The sequence below is a fragment of the Bombyx mandarina genome, chromosome 21 (genome assembly GCF_030267445.1).
Source record: "Bombyx mandarina strain Sakado chromosome 21, ASM3026744v2".
NCBI lineage: Eukaryota > Metazoa > Arthropoda > Insecta > Lepidoptera > Bombycidae > Bombyx > Bombyx mandarina.
The window spans coordinates 11,592,090-11,609,523 of record NC_143227.1 but is presented as its reverse complement, the minus strand read 5'-3'; the positions used below and the strand labels follow the sequence as shown (position 1 = coordinate 11,609,523).

The window sequence follows — 17,434 nt, the reverse complement described above, 5'->3', positions numbered from 1 at the left end:
ACCACATTCTTGGTCGTATTTTGAACTGGAAATGTCTAAGTCAAACACTTTCTTGTGATGCGTCTTCGTGTCGAACCAAACCTGACTTAAAGGATGGGGCAGCTGTAGGACTACTAAAATATTAGATATCAGTGGAATTCGCGATGAGTTAGCGTCACCACTGAACTGAGAGCTCTCAAGTATGTCTCAGCAAATTATAGGGAAATCATATTACCTCGTTACCGTTAAAAAGTAAGATTATGCTTAAAATCTTAAGTAGGTAGCTAATTAAAGAATTGCAGATTATTTAAAATCAATTACTTGTGAAAGGTTATAAAGTTGTTAAAAATTCTTAATTAACCTATATAAAAACATCGACAATACGTTGAAGTTGCCGGCTCTCCTCCGATCACTGAAGTCAAGCAACGTCCGGCGCGGTCAGTACTTGGATGGGTGAACGCCTCCGAACATGGTTCCGTAACATGGTTTTTGTTTTTTCAATTACACAATCAAGAACAATAATATTTTTTATTCGCTTACAAAACTATAATTTTTTCCCACAAACCAATTACTGTGGAAATAGAATTTTCTTAATTTTCAAACACATCAAAGTCTAAGTTATCTTTCAAGATTTTCTGAAACTTGTCACTTCCAGAGATGAACGAGGTCGTGCTCTTGGCCACCGGTGCGCCTTCGCCGTCATGCAGAATGACTTCCATCACTGAACCCGCGCCTCCCTTTAGTAAATTCGACTCCACTGTTATTGTATCTCCAATTCTGGCAGGTTTGAGGTAACTTAAAAACAAAAGACCACGTAGACAAACGCATAAATGAAATCAGTAAAGTGAAACTTTTATTACATCGTCTCAAACTTTTTCGTCTGTGTGTTGCATGTCGCGTGACGGTCGGCCACGGAGTAGCGATAAAGTGAAAGGCGTTCGTCAGAGCAGCCAAAGCCAATATGGCGGTGCCTATAGTTCGCAGCAGCTGACCGTGTAGTGTATAGACTATTACTGATTGGTGCCAGTGCCCCACGCTATTTTTTTATTTGTTTTTGTCACTGTTTAATGTAAATGTTGTTTGTCAGAGTTAAATGTCTATAATGTGAAAAAAAGTTTCACTTTTACCGTGGTTTCATAAAACCACACAATCCTTTTTTTATTTCAGTTTTAAACAGACTACTTACTAGAGTCGTAAATTAAAATGACCGCTGTAGATTGTATTGCAATCACTTCTTCCAGTCTCAACTTTCGAATTTCAATATCTTAGAATCTACCTTGAGATATGAGGTGGAATTTTTTCCCTACCTATTCGCTGGGAGCCTCAGTGGCTATTCCAGCTACGGGTAGGCGAGCTCACGGGCTCAACCTGAGAGAAAGCAGTGGGCTTCGCAGAATCGACTACCGGATCGTCACTGGCTTAATAATCAGAAAAAGCTGCTCCCCAATCTCCGGTGAATGACTTGAATCTTTTTTTATTTATCTAACTGTCGTAGATTTTAATTTAAAACACAAATTTATCTGGAATTAAAGTTTTTATTGCAGCGCCATCTGTGAGCCAAGGCCGCCAACTCTTCATAGGTCATCTTGACTAAAACGGTCACAGAAGAACCTTCTCATTACGGCGTGGATGTGATCGATAGGGAATATCGTGAGCCCGCACTGGGATCCCACCTATGACTGTCGCTTGGCAACCATGCGCTCTGATGGGACAGCCGTAATGCAACTAAGACTTTCGTATTTCAAAATAGGTCGCAGCATTCAAATTGAGGAACCATTTAAAACCCGATCGCTGGCTCGATCATCACCATACACATACTATAAAAAATATCACATACCTAATGTTCATATTGGTGGTCCAGCCTAATCTGCCATCTGATCTGCTTATCAGTGCATACAAGGAGACAGCGTCCATCACAGATGCCATATAACCTCCATGTAGAGTATCACCAATATTGCACATTGAGGGATCAACTACAAATGACCCTTTCAGGCAACCCTCAGTGAGGTGTGTGGTTTTTAGCTGCAAAAATAAACCATTATAACCTTGAAGCGGGGCAGCAATTACCATATCACTGAGTCGGTCAATTTAAAACATCAAAAATACGTTACTTAAATAGTTTTTTCGTAAATTGAACGTGGTAATGCGATAAGGTAATTCGTTTACCAATTGTCATCATTATGAAGCAGTAGTTGGATTTTATCTTCACAGGAAACGACTTTGTGATGGTTTTCTAATGCCGAAGGAACATCGTTCACTGAATGGGTATCTTTGCAAGGTATACGGTTCCGACTATGGGTCAGACTTATTGGTTAAAAATTATATGCTTAACTGGTGGTAGGGCGTCTTGTGAGTCCGCACGGGTAGGTACCACCACCCTGCCTATTTCTGCCGTGAAGCAGTAATGCGCTTCGGTTTCAAGGGTGGGGCAGCTGTTGTAACCATACTGAGACCTTAGAACTTATATCTCAAAGTGTGTGGCGCATTTACGTTGTAGATGTCTATTAGCTGTGGTAATCACTTAGCCATTAAGCAGGCCGAATGCAGGCAACATTAGAGAAAGCTGGTGCAAAAACTGGACCAAGGTGGTCACAACCCTCAGTAATGAGGAAACGACAAAGAAGAGAAGAGAGAATCACTTAGCACCAGGTGGGCTGTGAGCTCGTCTATGGGCTCCAGTAACCATTTAACAGCCAGGTGGGCTGTGAGCTCGTCCACCCATCTAAGCAATAAAAAAAAAAAGAGTTTTCCTGCCTTTTATTGGATTAGTAAGGTTGTAAAGCTATAGAAAAATGAAAATAAATGATAAAAAAATTAAAAACTTTAAAAGTAATTACAACGCAAAAATAATAATATTGTGCATTATAAATGTAAACAATAATCTGAGACGCCCGTCCTGACATTACACGCCCTCGTGTGGTGTTAATGACTGTGCATTATCATTTTCTGCAAAAAAAAAAGAAACTTCTTCTTGTATGGTTCCTTGTATGGGCCACTCCTGACCCACGACTATTACAAGATTATAACATTTGATCCTCTACACAACAACTCCATTTCTATTTCCTGCAAGAGGGCAAGCAATCTATTTTCTGTCCTCATCTGATTCCTAATATACTTACTCCATTCTATATTCTAAGTTAAGCCCGCAGCAACAAAACAGCTGCCTCTTTGTTAATTGCCGTACATCTGTTAAATTATTAATAATAAAATGGCCTCCTCACCATCCTATGGCCAACTCGCCTTTCTCTGACTACCTCGCTTTTCTGTGGCCAACTCACCTTTCTGTGACCACCTCGCCTTTCTGTAGCCAATTCGCCTTTCTATGACCACCTCGCCTCTCTGTGGTCACCTCACCTTTCTGTGGCCACCTCGTCATCTGTAGCCAACTCTCCTTTCTATGACTACCTCGCCTCTCTGTGGCCATCTTACCTTTCTGTGGCCACCTCGCTAAGGTTATTAGGCTACAGAAAGGCGATTTTCTTGGTCTAATAACTCCAGCTAATAATAATATAGTTTACTGTTCACTAGGTTTATTAGATACTTCGCTCTTCGCTGTACGATTTTGCTAGGATCTGCTAAATTAATTTATAATCCAACCCGCTTTTACTCTAAGGCGTACCTTGAGTAAGCGAGTTGGTTTACAACTAAGAAATTCTGTCTGTGGTTTAAGGTCGTCGGGCATACCAGTGTCCAAGTCATGAAAGTCAGCCACCGCGTTTCCTTAGTTGAAAATATTAACTAAAGAGGGATTTTCAACTACAGTAAATTTATCATCTTCATTCTCCTGCCCTTCTCCCAGTCACCTGGGGTCGGCACGACATGTTGTCTCCTTCCATACTCATATCCATTTCATATACCATTTCTTCGCTCATTCCCCTCTTACACATTATCATCTATAGTAAGTTTATATCGAGTAATAAGCTGTACCGATAAGCCAAAGGTCAACAAATCACGTCCAATTAAAATATCATTATCTTGTTATTCATCAGGTATAATGTGAAATAAAATTTGTACATCATAGCCACTACAAGCGACCCCAGATAAAAGTGATGAGTTACTTAATACACTAGACTTTCTTACTCTCCATTCAGAATAACAATTTCATGCTGCAAATTACTGACAAGCTTTACAAGAGACGCTTTTTTTATTTAAGGACCAGTCAGCACTGTAATCAAAACAAAATGAAAACTTTTCACAAAATTGTGTAATTATCCCGGTGACTGGTTTCATAGCAAACAAGTCCTCCCGCTTTACAATGCTGGATGCGGTGGTCGGCTGTGCTACTGCTGCTTGCTATTGGCCATGTTTTGAGCACCGCGATGCCAAATGACCCTCAACACCACACTTGTTGCAAGTCGCAGGGGCACGCGTAGCAAACGGTTGTATTGAGGCGTTCAAAGTTTGGGGTTTTTTGTTGCTTGTCATGCGATCGACTGAATCATTCAAGATTTATGGCCAAGATTTCCACAAACGTAACATTTTGTTGAACTGGAACTTAAGCTGGGACTCTTATTATCTTGCGTAAGCTTTTGCAACGGCCTTTGTCATGTATTGGTAACTCCGTCTGCGATAATAAAAAGCCATTAGTTCACATTGCATTTTACAGCGAGTAGTTATTTTTCTTCCTTGCAGATAGATACAGCAAGACATTCACCTTCTTGTGGTTTACCAGTAAGAATCTTCAATATCGTCAAAACGAGAAAGAATAAATTTCGAGAAAGAAAAAATTAAGAATAACTATTTGAGAAAACCATGCTGCGGCGGACCCTTTCATGGCCTTACCGAGAATGAGAATTCGTTTACTTCCCTGCATCTCAGAATGGGATAAGCAGATGTCGTTGTAGCCAACCAGGCCCGGGCATCCGATTCAAGCTGAGGCAGCGTGATGCTCTTATCCTCTATATTCGTTGAGTTGGTTAGCGCCTCCACGAGTAACCCCATGCTGGTTTGTTGTGCTTCGATTAACGCGCCTCATCCGTCTTTTGCCACTGTCCGTTCGTTCGCGTTTTGTGCCTGCACCGATCCTACTTCTGATATCGGGGAAAGGTTGTTCCCGCTGACATCGCCACTAATGGTTGTGAGTTTAGTAGGAGTCATTATTTTAATTTAGTGTCTTACAATATTTTGTTACACAGTAATGTTGTAAGAGAATTTAACAGTTACCAGGCACCGATCTTAACCACCGTATTCATGAATAACACCCTCATCAACGATCCAACTCGATTCGTTCTTATCGCTTCAATCTGGCCCCATAAAATGGCCGCCTTCAGAAAGTAAAGATGGCGCCTCAACCCTGCTCAAGGTACGGGCTCTGCTCTGATTGGTCGTTACCTATATGAATTTACGGCTTTCTTACTTTTCATTAGATTAGTAAGGCTAAGAGTAAGCTAGAGTAAAATGAAAAAAAATTAATAAAATAAAATTAAGAATTTTAAAACTAAAAATAATAATATTGTGCATTAAGCATGTTATATACCCTAGCTCCATCTAATATGCCGATATGCAATAGGAATTTTACTACACATACGTATACATTGGCGTACGTGATTGTCGTGAACGCTGAGACAGCATTGCAACACCCTAGAAACTATGCAATGACGTAAGTGGCACATTGACGCACATGACTGCGGGGACGCCGATTCAGCACCTTTACCTCGTGGAGCCTCAAAGTCAGCCACGGGGCCCACACTTCTGAACTTATATCGTCGGAAGACAGACCAGTAGCTTTAAGTTTAATTGTAACCACTTTAATTTTTAATAAACTTTAAAAGTCATTTTCGGTTTTTTTTATGACCTCAGGCTGCGACCTCAACAAGAATGGACTCGACTCATAGCTTCCTCTTACATATGTATATATATTATTTTTTTATTGCTTAATTATTATTTTTATTGCTTATACCTAGTCAGGTCATAAATTCTGTCACACGTTTAATGTAAAATAATTGTAACAAGTTTATTCATTATGTGACCATTCATATACCAAAATGAACTTAACAAAACATAGATTCTTATAACAGTAAAGTTTCTTCAAAATGACCTCCGTGATTTTGAATACAGGCCTTCAATCTGCGCGGCCAGTCGTCTATCGCAGCACGAACGAGGTCCATGTCAATATCGGCGGCTGCCTTAATCAAGGATGTCTTGAGTGACTCCAAATTGGGATGAGGCTTTGAGCACGCCTTTTCCTCCAAGTGTTGCCATATCTTGTAATCTAACGGATTCAAATCTGGACTGGAGGAGGGCCAGTCTTCGTGCCGGATGAAGTCGATTTCACGCGCCGCCAGCCAGTCTTGTGTGCTCTTCGCTCTATGAGCTGGCGCCGAATCTTTTTGGAATACCCAGTGCCTGTTATTGAACATGGTGTGAGAAACTGGTTTCACAAGGTTCGTCAGGACTGTATTTTGATACACAACTGCATTCGTTTTTACACCTTTCTCACAAAAATGTACCTCTGTTAAGCCCCAATAAGAAACTCCGAACCATACCATGAGCGAGGATGGAAAATGACCTCGTTGGACACGCGGAATACGGTTGCTCGCTTCTTCACTACTGTGTGCATACACCTTATCATTTTGTTTGTTGTAGCTCTCTTCTACGGTAAAAATTTTTTCATCCGAAAAAAAGAATTTCCCGATATGTTTTTCCCGCGTACCGCTTTAACAAAGCGCGGCATCTCTTCAGTCTCAGGTCCATTAGACGAGCATTCAAACGATGTCCTGTTTTTCTCCGATATGCCCGAAGCCCTAAGTCTTCATTTAACACCCTTTTCACCGTGGTTCTGCTTAACCCCATCTGAAGGGCTAACAGTTTCTGCTTACGTTTGGGATTTCTTTGAATTCGCGCCTTCACAGCTTTTATCACTGCTGGAGTCCTAACAGACCGAGGGCGACCACTTATTGACCTGTCTTCTACACTAGAGTCTTCATTGTATCGTTTGATGGTACGATAAACGAATCTTTTGGTTATATTCAAATTTTTCAGTATGTTAAAAATTTGAATTGGCGCGTAACCGCAACGATGCAACGCAATAACTGCAACACGGTCTTCTTTAAGCGTGCACTCCATATTTAAAAATGAGTAAAATTCTAAAAGTATACATTTTTATTTTCATGAACAATTCGAAATTCGAATTCAATAAACTTTTTTGTGGCCAGCATTCTAAAAGAAAAGTTTTTACTGTGTGACAATACTTATGACCTGACTAGGTATGTGTGGATGAGCTCACAGCCCACCTGGTGTTAGGTGGTTACTGGAGCCCATAGACATATACCACGTAAATGCGCCATATACCATGCGATATAAGTTCTAAGGTCTCAGTATAGTTACTTGAACTTACCTTACTAAAGATCATTTTGCTATCAAAATAATGAGCCTTATTTCCATTGCAATAATTTTCCAAAGCCTTCAACACGCGTGTACCGCGAGCACTATAAGTCATTTTTCAAAAATATTCAACGTAAGCCGTAAGCAACAGATGAACGTAAATAACAAATAGGTACGAATGTAGGTACTTTCGCGCATACTTATACACATTTAGCATGCGAATAAAGTGTTGCCCTACCTACTAAAAGTTAAAATAAATTTCGTGCATTTCAATTGTGTAAATCGAGGAATCAGTAAAGGTTTTTTTTTTCGTATTTGATAATTGGATTAATTAAATAATAGTTCATTTAATTGTTTTTTATTTTGAGTATTAGCAGTTTTTATGAAATGCGATGCTGTCATCAGAATAGGTTTTCGAAGTAATCGAAAATTTGCTCTTGTAGGCAGACGAGCATACGGCCCACCTGATGGTGAGTTGTTACCGTCGCCCATGGACTTCAGCAATGCCAGGGGCAGAGCCAAGCCGCTGCCTACCGCTGCTTGTTTTTAACAAGCTTTTCCTAACTGGACTTGTTTATACATTACAGAATCACTCAGAATACGAACTTTAAAAGCTTCGATGAAATTCAAAAACAGCGCGCTTGTCAAAGACGGTAAGCAATAGCTTTATTACTTTGGCTTCTTATCTTCACGCTGCTTAAATTATATTTAAATGTATTTGTTTTTTGGTTATCTATAAGAAATCTTTTTGAGCAATAAGACCTTTTTTTTATCCTACCTTTTTTTTTAACGCTGGGGAATTCATTTACGGATACTCCGTCGAGGGGGTAACAGACCGGGTTATATCGGACTCCGGCACCTCCAGAAAAGAAGAGGGAGAAGAGGAAGACCGGGGACCGGGAGCCACGCAAGAGCCACCCCGCAAAACTGACTACCGACTAAACCCTATCGGGCCCCACCATTCTAACTCCACGAAACCCACAGTACCGCACAGTGCGCGCCGGTACCCATCATGACAATAGGACGGGATTCCATCCCCGGGAAAATCCAGTAGGACATCGTCTCGGGAGACACACCGTGAGCGGAGCAAAGGAGCTACCTTGCGTCGCCTCATCACCGAAGCTAAATGGTCTAAGAGACCATTTCAGCATAACCTTAACTTATAATTACACGGGGCTCAAACCTGACGCAATAAGACCACCCGATATACTTTTCTACAACAATTATTTTTGTAATTTACCAAATTGTAAATTAATTATTAATTAAATAAATAAATTAAGCGCAAGACAGGGTAAAGTGGAGACAACTTGTGAGGGTCCTATGTACCAGCGGGGTACCCTAGGACTACAACAACAACAACAACCAAATTGTCCAATAAATTGTACTTTGCATTTCCTGCAATACGTTACGGATGTTAAAGGCGAGATAAATAAGAGAAAATAAGGTAAGAAAAGCGGTTTCCTGTAATCGTTCAAAAATAACAATCAATTAACAGCAATACATAATTATATTAATTATATTATAATACTTAATTTGCTACAACAAATAAATTACACACAATCCGTTATTTCCTTTTTTTATTGGTCACCCTAAAAGATTATATTAATAATATTAAAGAATCGAGTGAACAATACGAAAAAATCATCAGTAAATAACTGCACAATCTACGGTAGCATTTCTGTCGCTGACTTTGAAATTTTAAGTGCCTCACGGGCGATGACATAATTTGCATTCATTGTTTATTGTTGTATATTTGCACGCTTTTTAATACTCTTTTTTTGTTAAAATTTTATGCATAGGTACATTATGCTTTATAAATCTGTGTAGCCTATAAAAGAGTTAGGTACAAGTCTTAGAAATCTTCATTTTGAATAGAAATACAGTGAAATGTGTGACTAGTTACGTCTTTTTCAACAAGTGAGCTCAAAAAGAACTAAATACATATTATGTTAAGATTAAAATATTTCATATTTCGTATACAACAAAAAAAAAAAACATAATTTAAAATGATATTGTGCATCTACGCGAGTCAAGCCAACTAAATTAAATTCGATTCTTAAATATAAAAAGCATAGATTTAATAACTGTATTGCCCAAAGATTGCCTTCAATTTATCTATTCTATGACAATGAACAGCGCAACCAGAACCTTCCGCGAATTAAAAAAAATAAACGTTCCACGCTATTCCTAAAAAGGTTTAATTCGGACATAGCTTTTAAAAACGAACAATGCCTTCTCTGTGAAACAAAAAAAAACGAATAAAAAAAAAAAACAATCGTTATAAATCATAACTTCACGTCACATCTCTAGAAATATCGGTCCATTTGCTAATGAAATGTACGGTTATAATTCAAGGGAGTTCCGAATTGATGATACGATGTTTGTCAACTAAGTCCGCTGATGAGGGTTTGATTTGAGAAATGACTAATGGATTGGCGTTATATAAGATATTATATAAAAAAGAAAAAATCGATTGTGTCAGAGAATACATTTCGTTAATGCTTTTTCAAACTTTTTAACGGCCATCTGGTGTAGTGGTAAGTGACATGGTCACTACACAAGGGGGTTGCGGGTTCGAATCCCGCCAAGGGAAGATATTTGTATGATAAATATAAAATGTCTTTTCCAGGGTTATGGATGTATATTAAATGTATGTATGTGTATAATAAAAATCTTACATTTATTTCCGTTATCTGGTGCCTGTAACACAAGTTCTTTACGAACTTATCACGGGGCCAGTTAACGTGGCGTGATTGTTAATAAATATTTATTTATTAAAAAAAAAAAAAATCTTTAGTGTGAATTAAAACAGATTACGATTGTTCTACAAGTTTAATGTAGGCGGGTGTATTCGTGATATCGTCTACGCTAACCGCTTGCTCGGGGTCACCGTGTGTGTATAAACAATAACGATTTATATTTTCATGAAATCTTATTAATAAACCTCCAACGTGTTGCTGCAATAATAAATTTCAATGAAAAACGTCATCGTAAAGGTGCTTGCTAGATTTATTTGTTTAACCCAGTACACATTAATTTATTGTTATTTAATAATAATAGAATAATTTTATTTATATTTTTATTTCTCAGTTTTGTTTATGATCGCAGAGCGCGTCGCAAATCGGGGTCAAAAGACAAAGACGTAGCGTGGGTAATCCTTTCATATAGTGGATGGGGTACCGGTCGCAGGGATTCGCAGGATATGGGCAGCGGAAGGTCAATTGTTATGCCCAGTCTTAAAGGACTCTGTCCAGCGTAGAGTAGTAGTAGTTTAGTACTTGGCTCGTCTCGAGCGATGTAATTTTTTGATTTTTTTTACTGCTTAGATGTGTGGACGAGCTCACAGCCCACCTGGTATTAAGTGGTTACTGGAGCCCATAGACATCTACAACGTAAATGCTGCCACTCACATTGATATATGAGTAGTAAGGCCTCCGTTGTTAACAGTACAATGGCTGCCCCATCCTTCAAACCAATTACTGCTTCACGACATAAATAGGCAGGGCGGTGGTCCCTACCCGTGCTTTTTTTTCCCTACCTATGCTGAAAGCCTTGAGAGGCTATTTCAGCTTCACCCTAACGTTTGTAGGTGAGCTCACGGGGCTCAACCGGAGAGTTGCTAACACTTACCCTAGCAAGAGCAGTTCTTCGCAGAATCTACCACCGGATCGGAAACGCGACCCACTGAGAAGATCCGGCGAGAAATTCAGTGGGCTGTATCTATGGGTTAATTTGATCGTCGAGCCCTTCGTCGCAAGCGACGGCAACCTATCCGTGTGCACTCGCAAAAGGTCCTACCACCACTAATTACGCAAATAATAATTTTGTAGGTTTGATTTTTATTACACGATGTTATTCCTTCACCGTTACTCGAAGACCATTTGCAATGGTACTTCGGTTATCCTAGTTTACAAAAGGACACACTTGCAGTAATATTGGTAGGAATGACGTTAGCTTTGCTTGCTTGCAATATAATCATCTATTCACCAATAGTGACATGGGAATAGGCTTTTTACTGGGTCAAGAATAAATCATCAAAATGCCGTCATTCTTGCCGAGTTCAATCTTCAATGCCGAGTAATTCATCTGTTTGTCGCGCACGTATTTAATGCAAATTGAAGACTTATATGGTGTTCTCATGGATACCATTATCAGAAGTGGACCTAATTGAAATGGGACCACAAGGGAAGCGTCAGTTTTCTAATAAAAAAAAAAAATCCTCAAAATCGATTCATCCAGTCCAAAGTTATGAGGTAAAAAAAAAACATACAGTCGAGTTGAGAACCTCCTCCTCTTTTGAAGTCGGTTAATAAAAGGCCGGTCGATCAAAAAAAAAACACCCCAGCCTTTTCTTCAGTTATAGCTCACGTTCAGATTGGCCGTTGGGCGATTCCCCGGTGCCTTAAGTAATGACTTTAAAGTTCAAACTACTTCAACTTACATGATTCCATACGCAAAATAGCGCGCAATAAAAAAGCTAACGGTCCACCTTCGGAGCCCATAGATAGCACAAAGCGAATGCCGGCACAAAGAGAATTCAGGGTCCTTAGATCTTGAGGCCTATATATCAAATACGCACATTACAATTTTTGCAGGTTTGATTTTTATTACATGACGCACTTCATTTATCGTGGAGCTCATTCATAAAAATAATATCAGGAGTAAGGTATCAATACTGCATCTAGAAATATCAGATATTAAATTTTAAAAATAAAAGTCTTTCATGTTTATTCGTCTAAGTCAATTTATATCGTTTCGAATACAAAACCAAATCTTCGCCGCATCGTTTCGATTTGTGTACCACAGTCTTCATAGGTCGAACTGCAAGGAACAGGTAATATCAGTCAAAAAATAATATAAACTAGAGGTCCCGCAGTAGTCGAAATTCGACTATAATTAACTGGAATTGTAAGTTTGTACACTATTATGATTGTATTTTATACTTCTATAATCACAAATTTCGCCAAGACTACACTATAAAAAATATTAACAAAGACAAACAATATTTAATCTATCCTCAATTTGACCACAGACGTCAAGAACAAAAGTTTGACAATAAATAGTATGCATGCGTGTGTGCGTCAAATACATGGTACGTAGTGTGTGTAACGTTTTCTTTATTGATTTAGGGTCAATCCCCACTGAAAGAGCAGCGGCGCGCAGCGGCCGTAAGAGCAAGTGACTGAGCGCGGCGCCGCAAGGGGCAGTGTGGCGCCGCGCGGGGCAGTGCGGCGCCGCGAGAGGCAGCGCGGCATCCCGAGGCGCCGCAATGAGCTTCCGCGTGGTAGCTTTGAAAACTAGTGTGCGATCTACTTCACTCAAGGAAAGTTGTGTGGCAATAAATATGGTGGATTTGGATTTATGTATCATAGCACTGGCTGTAGAAGAAGAACAAGATACCCTCTAATAAAATGACGCGAAATGCGCAAGCGGCAGGGCGGGCGGGTATGAAATGGTCGCTCGCGCGCAGCCGCGAGTCTGTCAGCTGCACCGCGGTCGGCCGCACGTCAGCTAGCTGCGCCGCGATCAGCCGCACGGCGCCTTTTTTGACTAGTCGGTAGAAGGCTCGTGTAGCCTCGCGACGCCACGCTACCCCTCCTTTGCCTTCAAATGACTATGAACTTTTTAATCACGTAGATAAGATTCAAAATAGTTTGTAATATTTTGCCTCAAAAAGACGCTGCCGGCCGCTGCTCTTTCAGTGGGAATTGACCCTAAATGTATCATTTATGCATTATTTTAAGAAAATATTAGCATTGTGCACTTCTTCTCTATATTCTCTATAAGTGTGGAAAATTTCATACTCCTCCGTCCGCGCAATTTTCGTAAAAAGGGATACAAAGTTTTTGCTTTACGTATTAATGTATAGATAAAGGTAAACTATAATTGAATATGCAATTTCGAAAAGGGCACATCTCTGAAAATGTAAAATGTTCAGGAAATGAAAAAAAACTGATTAATTTCAAAGCAGTGTAAAATTTAAAATATTAACTTATGAGATATATTTAAGGGTTAATTAGTAATTGAAAATTACTGGAATTATTATAAAACAGGTGTAGGTAAACCTCAAAACTACATGTAGATATATGAAAAAACGTATTTGACAAAATATGCGACATGTGCCCTTTTCGAAATTGCATATTCAATTAAGCTTCAGATTAGGCGGAAACTTCAAAGATGGAGTGAAAGAAATTATAAGAAAATATAGAAAAACTCTCAGTGTCCATAGCACGTGAAGCTATCGTACTTTAAAGGGTCAAACTGCACACGTACCGAACGGTACAAGTGTAAATGTATTAAGATTCAAATACCGCTATGTACCAACATATTTTCTATTATCTATACCATATCAATCAATCAAATATATCTATCTCTATATCTAAAAACTCTATACCTATATAAAAATGAATTGCTGTTCGTTAGTCTGAACCGATTTGGCTAATTTTGGTCTTGAATTATTTGTGGAAGTCCAGAGAAGGTTTAAAAGGTAGATAAATGTGAAAATGCTGGGAATTAAATAAAAAGAACAATCAAAGGACCGGAAACGGTCCCGTCGGACCGATTCCTTTTGTTTGATTTTAGCTTATTTTATACAAAAGTTTAGGTCTTTTATTTATCGATTGAGGCACTACAAAGTCTGCCGGGTTAGCTACTACGTACTTATAACATAGCGATAAGAAATGCTATGGAATAAAATAACCCCAGAAATTTTCATAATTACTTAAATTATAGATCTCATGTGAGACGGTCCTGTTGGGTACCACGATCCCGCCTATTTCTGAACGAATTATGTTATTTAAGGGTGAGACAGTCCTCACTCAATGCAGTTGATATTTTGATGTCTTGTTGAAGCAGGTCACATTCAGAAGGCGATGCTTGTAAACATCAGATATGCAATGAGCTAGTTCACTTGTTTACAGCAATAAAAAACCGAAAATAACTATACTGGCATCTATACTAATATTGTCTATACTTCTATACTAATATTATAAAGAGGAAAGATTTGTTTTTTTTTATATTAAATAGGCTCCGAAACTACTGAACCGATTTGAAAAATTCTTTCACTGTTTGCAAGCTACACTATTCCCGAATGACATAGGCTATATAAACCTTTTTTGACAAAAATTAGGGACCCTAACTAAAACTCGAATAATGTAACCCAAGATGAAAAAAAATTTACCTAAAATATTCTTTACATCACGTGCCCTGCGAAAACTATTGATGATAGAATAAAATAATGTACTACGACTTTGTAGAACACATTATTATTTACAAAAAGTGTCGCGACAGCAGATGTCAAACTATTATAGTTATGCCGCAGTAAGTGCTTTTTTTATTTAAAAAAATAAAACAACGTCGTATATCGTTGAAATTTTTGTTAAAGACCCGAGCGGGCCGCTAGTTACTAAATAAAATGACCCTTTTAATTTTCAAGAGAATTTTGTTATCAGACTCAGAAACACTAAATACTTTACCTGTCTCTTCACAACAAGGCACATAGTTAATCTTATTGATTCTTCTTTCTTTTTTTAATCTCCTTCTATTCCTTCTGTAGAAGTTCGCCAAAGGTTTCGAGCCTAACCTAATTGTGAGCTCAAATTTGTTCATGCGATTCCTTAAATATCTGTTTGCCAATATAATTTTTGACCATGTCTTATTTACGAATGAAGCGCTCCTCAAGGAGGCATCATCTAAGTACCTACAACACATGTTAATTATACTTTATACACGAGCACTAAAGACATATTATCTTGCGGCTTGACTGCACCGCCACCATACATGAGAATTAAATCTTATTTTAATTGCATTAGATTTTCATATAGACATATTTTGTTAAGTTCACAATCACTTTTATTCAAAGTAGGATAATCTTTATACGCTACTTTTAGGGCAAGAAATAGTTATTGGTGCAACAAGAAAGCAAAGTTGTTTTTTGTTTCGAGTACTGATCTTGAGTCCCGAGCAAGCGAAGGATTCTATGATTGATTCACGAGCGTAGCAAGTGATTCAAAGTTAGAATCCTGAGCGTAGCCAAGGACTCAACAGCACGAGATGCAAAAAACTTTGCTCTCGTGTAGAATAACTTTTCACCTCAGCAGTGAGAATACAAACTACTTAGTTAGAATCCTGAGCGTAGGGACGAACTCAGAAGCACGATATGCAAAAAACTTTGCTCTCGTGTAGCACCCATAACTTTTCACACATACACATACTACTTAGGAGACATAGAAATAAACAGGAATACATTAAAAAACTTTAAAAAAAAAACCTTTAAAAATTATTTATCTTTAAATTTTAGGGTATTACGCGTTTCCGAACGTGTTTTCTTTGAGGTCGAATTCCAAAATCGAATTTGTAGGGGTTTGTTCTGACAGAGCACAGAAAAATTCGAATGTTTCAAATTTGTGGCTGAACAATGTCAATTCGTCAAGGCACTGAACATTGAATTTAAAAGGTTACTTTGACCCACGCTCGAATCAAAATCGCGTTTTTTCACTGTTGTCTCGCAGCAAAAGCGGCATGTTTGAGCTGCTGAGGTGAAAAAGTTTTTTTAATTATCTCTCCATAACTAATCGTTACCGCCACGACTGAGGTACTTACGAAAATACCATCCACGACAGCTCTAAAGGGAGACGCGTTAAAGCGTCTACATTTTTCACTTCGCAAAGAATCTTGGTACCGAACACAAAAATTCCATTTTCGTACATTTCGTATCGTCAACATTGTTTTATGTTAATCGTGTTTTCCTTCAAAGACATTTAGTACCTACATTGTGTGAATACGCCGCAACGCGAGGGTATTTACACAGTGATCGACATAGACAACTTATCACCTCCGAGATCACTGCTACTGTACATTCACTTATTTTTATTTGGATTGACAAGCGAATTAAAGGTGAAATTGATTTAATGAATGAATTAATTATTTGTTGCCTATCCAATCGTTGATAGCATAAGGGGCTATTACAACTGCTCGCGGACCTAGAAGTGAGCACACGGGTTCAACCTATGAGTGTTTGCTAACACTAGCCTAGCTGCACTAGCAAGAGCAGTGCTTCGGAATCGCGACCCACTGAGAAGATCCGAGGAGAAACTCAGTGTGCTGTGTCTATAGGCGAGTTCGCTCGTCGAACTCGTCGATTACGACGAAGGACGGTGACTGGTGCTTGAGGGGCGTAGCTAAAGGCACTGAGAGTGGCCAAGATAAAAGTGTTGTCGTGTCACGCCGCTTTGTCGAAGTATCGTTCTGACGCTGCCTTTAGATGCTTTCGCATCGGTTCTAAATTTAGATACTGCAGGCAGATACCAATTTTTCTAATGAATTAAGTAATTAATTTATATTCATGCTTCACTTCCTCGAATAAGCAATAGCCGCGTAGATATAATCATTGTACTAATAAGACTTTGAACTCAATATCTTAAGGTGGATGAGGGCATTTACATTGTTTATGTCTATGGGCTCTAGTAACCACTTAACACCAGGTAGGCTGTGAGCTCGTCCACTCATCCAAGCAATAAAAAAATAAAAAAACTTAAAGTGGATGGCGGCATTGACATTGTTGATTTCTATGGGCTCCGGTAACCACTTAAATACAGGTGGGCCGTGAGCAAGCTCCCATCAAAGCAATAAAAACATAGTAAAGGAAATAGAATCAAATGAAACGAGTAAGTTCATGTCGAAAATATTGTTCCATTTATTGAAACTAGGGATTTTTAGAGAATCGCGAGAAGCCAACGATTTTGTATCATTTCTCAACACTTATGAACTTTACAAGTACTAAACTTTTAATAAAAACTATTATTACAGGCTTACACGGGTTACAAAATATAGTACAAATAAGATTTCGCCTCGTGTTCCCGCCAAAGAATCTGGTTATTTTCCAACTGATTGATGCACTGTACATAATTTTTTGTTAAAGAATTCTTAGAATGTCCCAATTTTCAGCTGAGAATTTGACATAATAGATAATACTGGGGGTAAGACCTCTCATGAGTCCACGCGGGTAGGTACCACCACCCTGCCTATTTCTGCCGTGAAGCAGTAATACGTTTCGGTTTGAAGGGTGGGGTAACCGTTAAAACTATACTGAGACCTTAAAACTTATATCTCAAGGTGGGTGGCGCATATACGT

General features: G+C 38.8%; 2 protein-coding genes across 2 annotated transcripts; both read right to left on the bottom strand.

Moving 5' to 3' along the window:
• Positions 1-493: 493 nt before the first annotated feature.
• On the bottom strand, positions 494-7,476 carry LOC114240975 (acyl-coenzyme A thioesterase 13). The gene is made up of 3 exons (XM_028171677.2): positions 7,316-7,476; positions 1,817-2,001; positions 494-774 (listed from the first exon to the last, which is right to left on the bottom strand). Exons 1-3 carry the CDS (start codon positions 7,415-7,417, stop codon positions 570-572), a joined length of 492 nt encoding a protein of 163 aa, XP_028027478.2. The 5' UTR covers positions 7,418-7,476; the 3' UTR covers positions 494-569.
• Positions 7,477-12,021: 4,545 nt separating this feature from the next.
• Positions 12,022-16,051, bottom strand: LOC114240891 (uncharacterized). The gene is made up of 3 exons (XM_028171566.2): positions 15,904-16,051; positions 14,778-15,001; positions 12,022-12,123 (listed from the first exon to the last, which is right to left on the bottom strand). Exons 1-3 carry the CDS (start codon positions 16,008-16,010, stop codon positions 12,038-12,040), a joined length of 417 nt encoding a protein of 138 aa, XP_028027367.2. The 5' UTR covers positions 16,011-16,051; the 3' UTR covers positions 12,022-12,037.
• Between the last annotated feature and the right edge of the window lie 1,383 nt (positions 16,052-17,434).

Bases quoted from the DNA above. Each gene is read 5' to 3' on its own strand.
- LOC114240975 (XM_028171677.2), bottom strand. From the start codon at position 7,417: ATGACTTATAGTGCTCGCGGTACACGCGTGTTGAAGGCTTTGGAAAAT. The intron at 2,002-7,315 runs GTAAGTTCAAGT...TTATTTTTGCAG, and splicing joins GCAAAATGATCTTTAGTAAG to CTAAAAACCACACACCTCAC. The intron at 775-1,816 runs GTATGTGATATT...TTTGTTTTTAAG, and splicing joins ACCACCAATATGAACATTAG to TTACCTCAAACCTGCCAGAA.
- LOC114240891 (XM_028171566.2), bottom strand. From the start codon at position 16,010: ATGTACGAAAATGGAATTTTTGTGTTCGGTACCAAGATTCTTTGCGAA. The intron at 15,002-15,903 runs GTAAGTACCTCA...CATGTGTTGTAG, and splicing joins CTGTCGTGGATGGTATTTTC to GTACTTAGATGATGCCTCCT. The intron at 12,124-14,777 runs GTAAAGTATTTA...TGTTCCTTGCAG, and splicing joins GCCTTGTTGTGAAGAGACAG to TTCGACCTATGAAGACTGTG.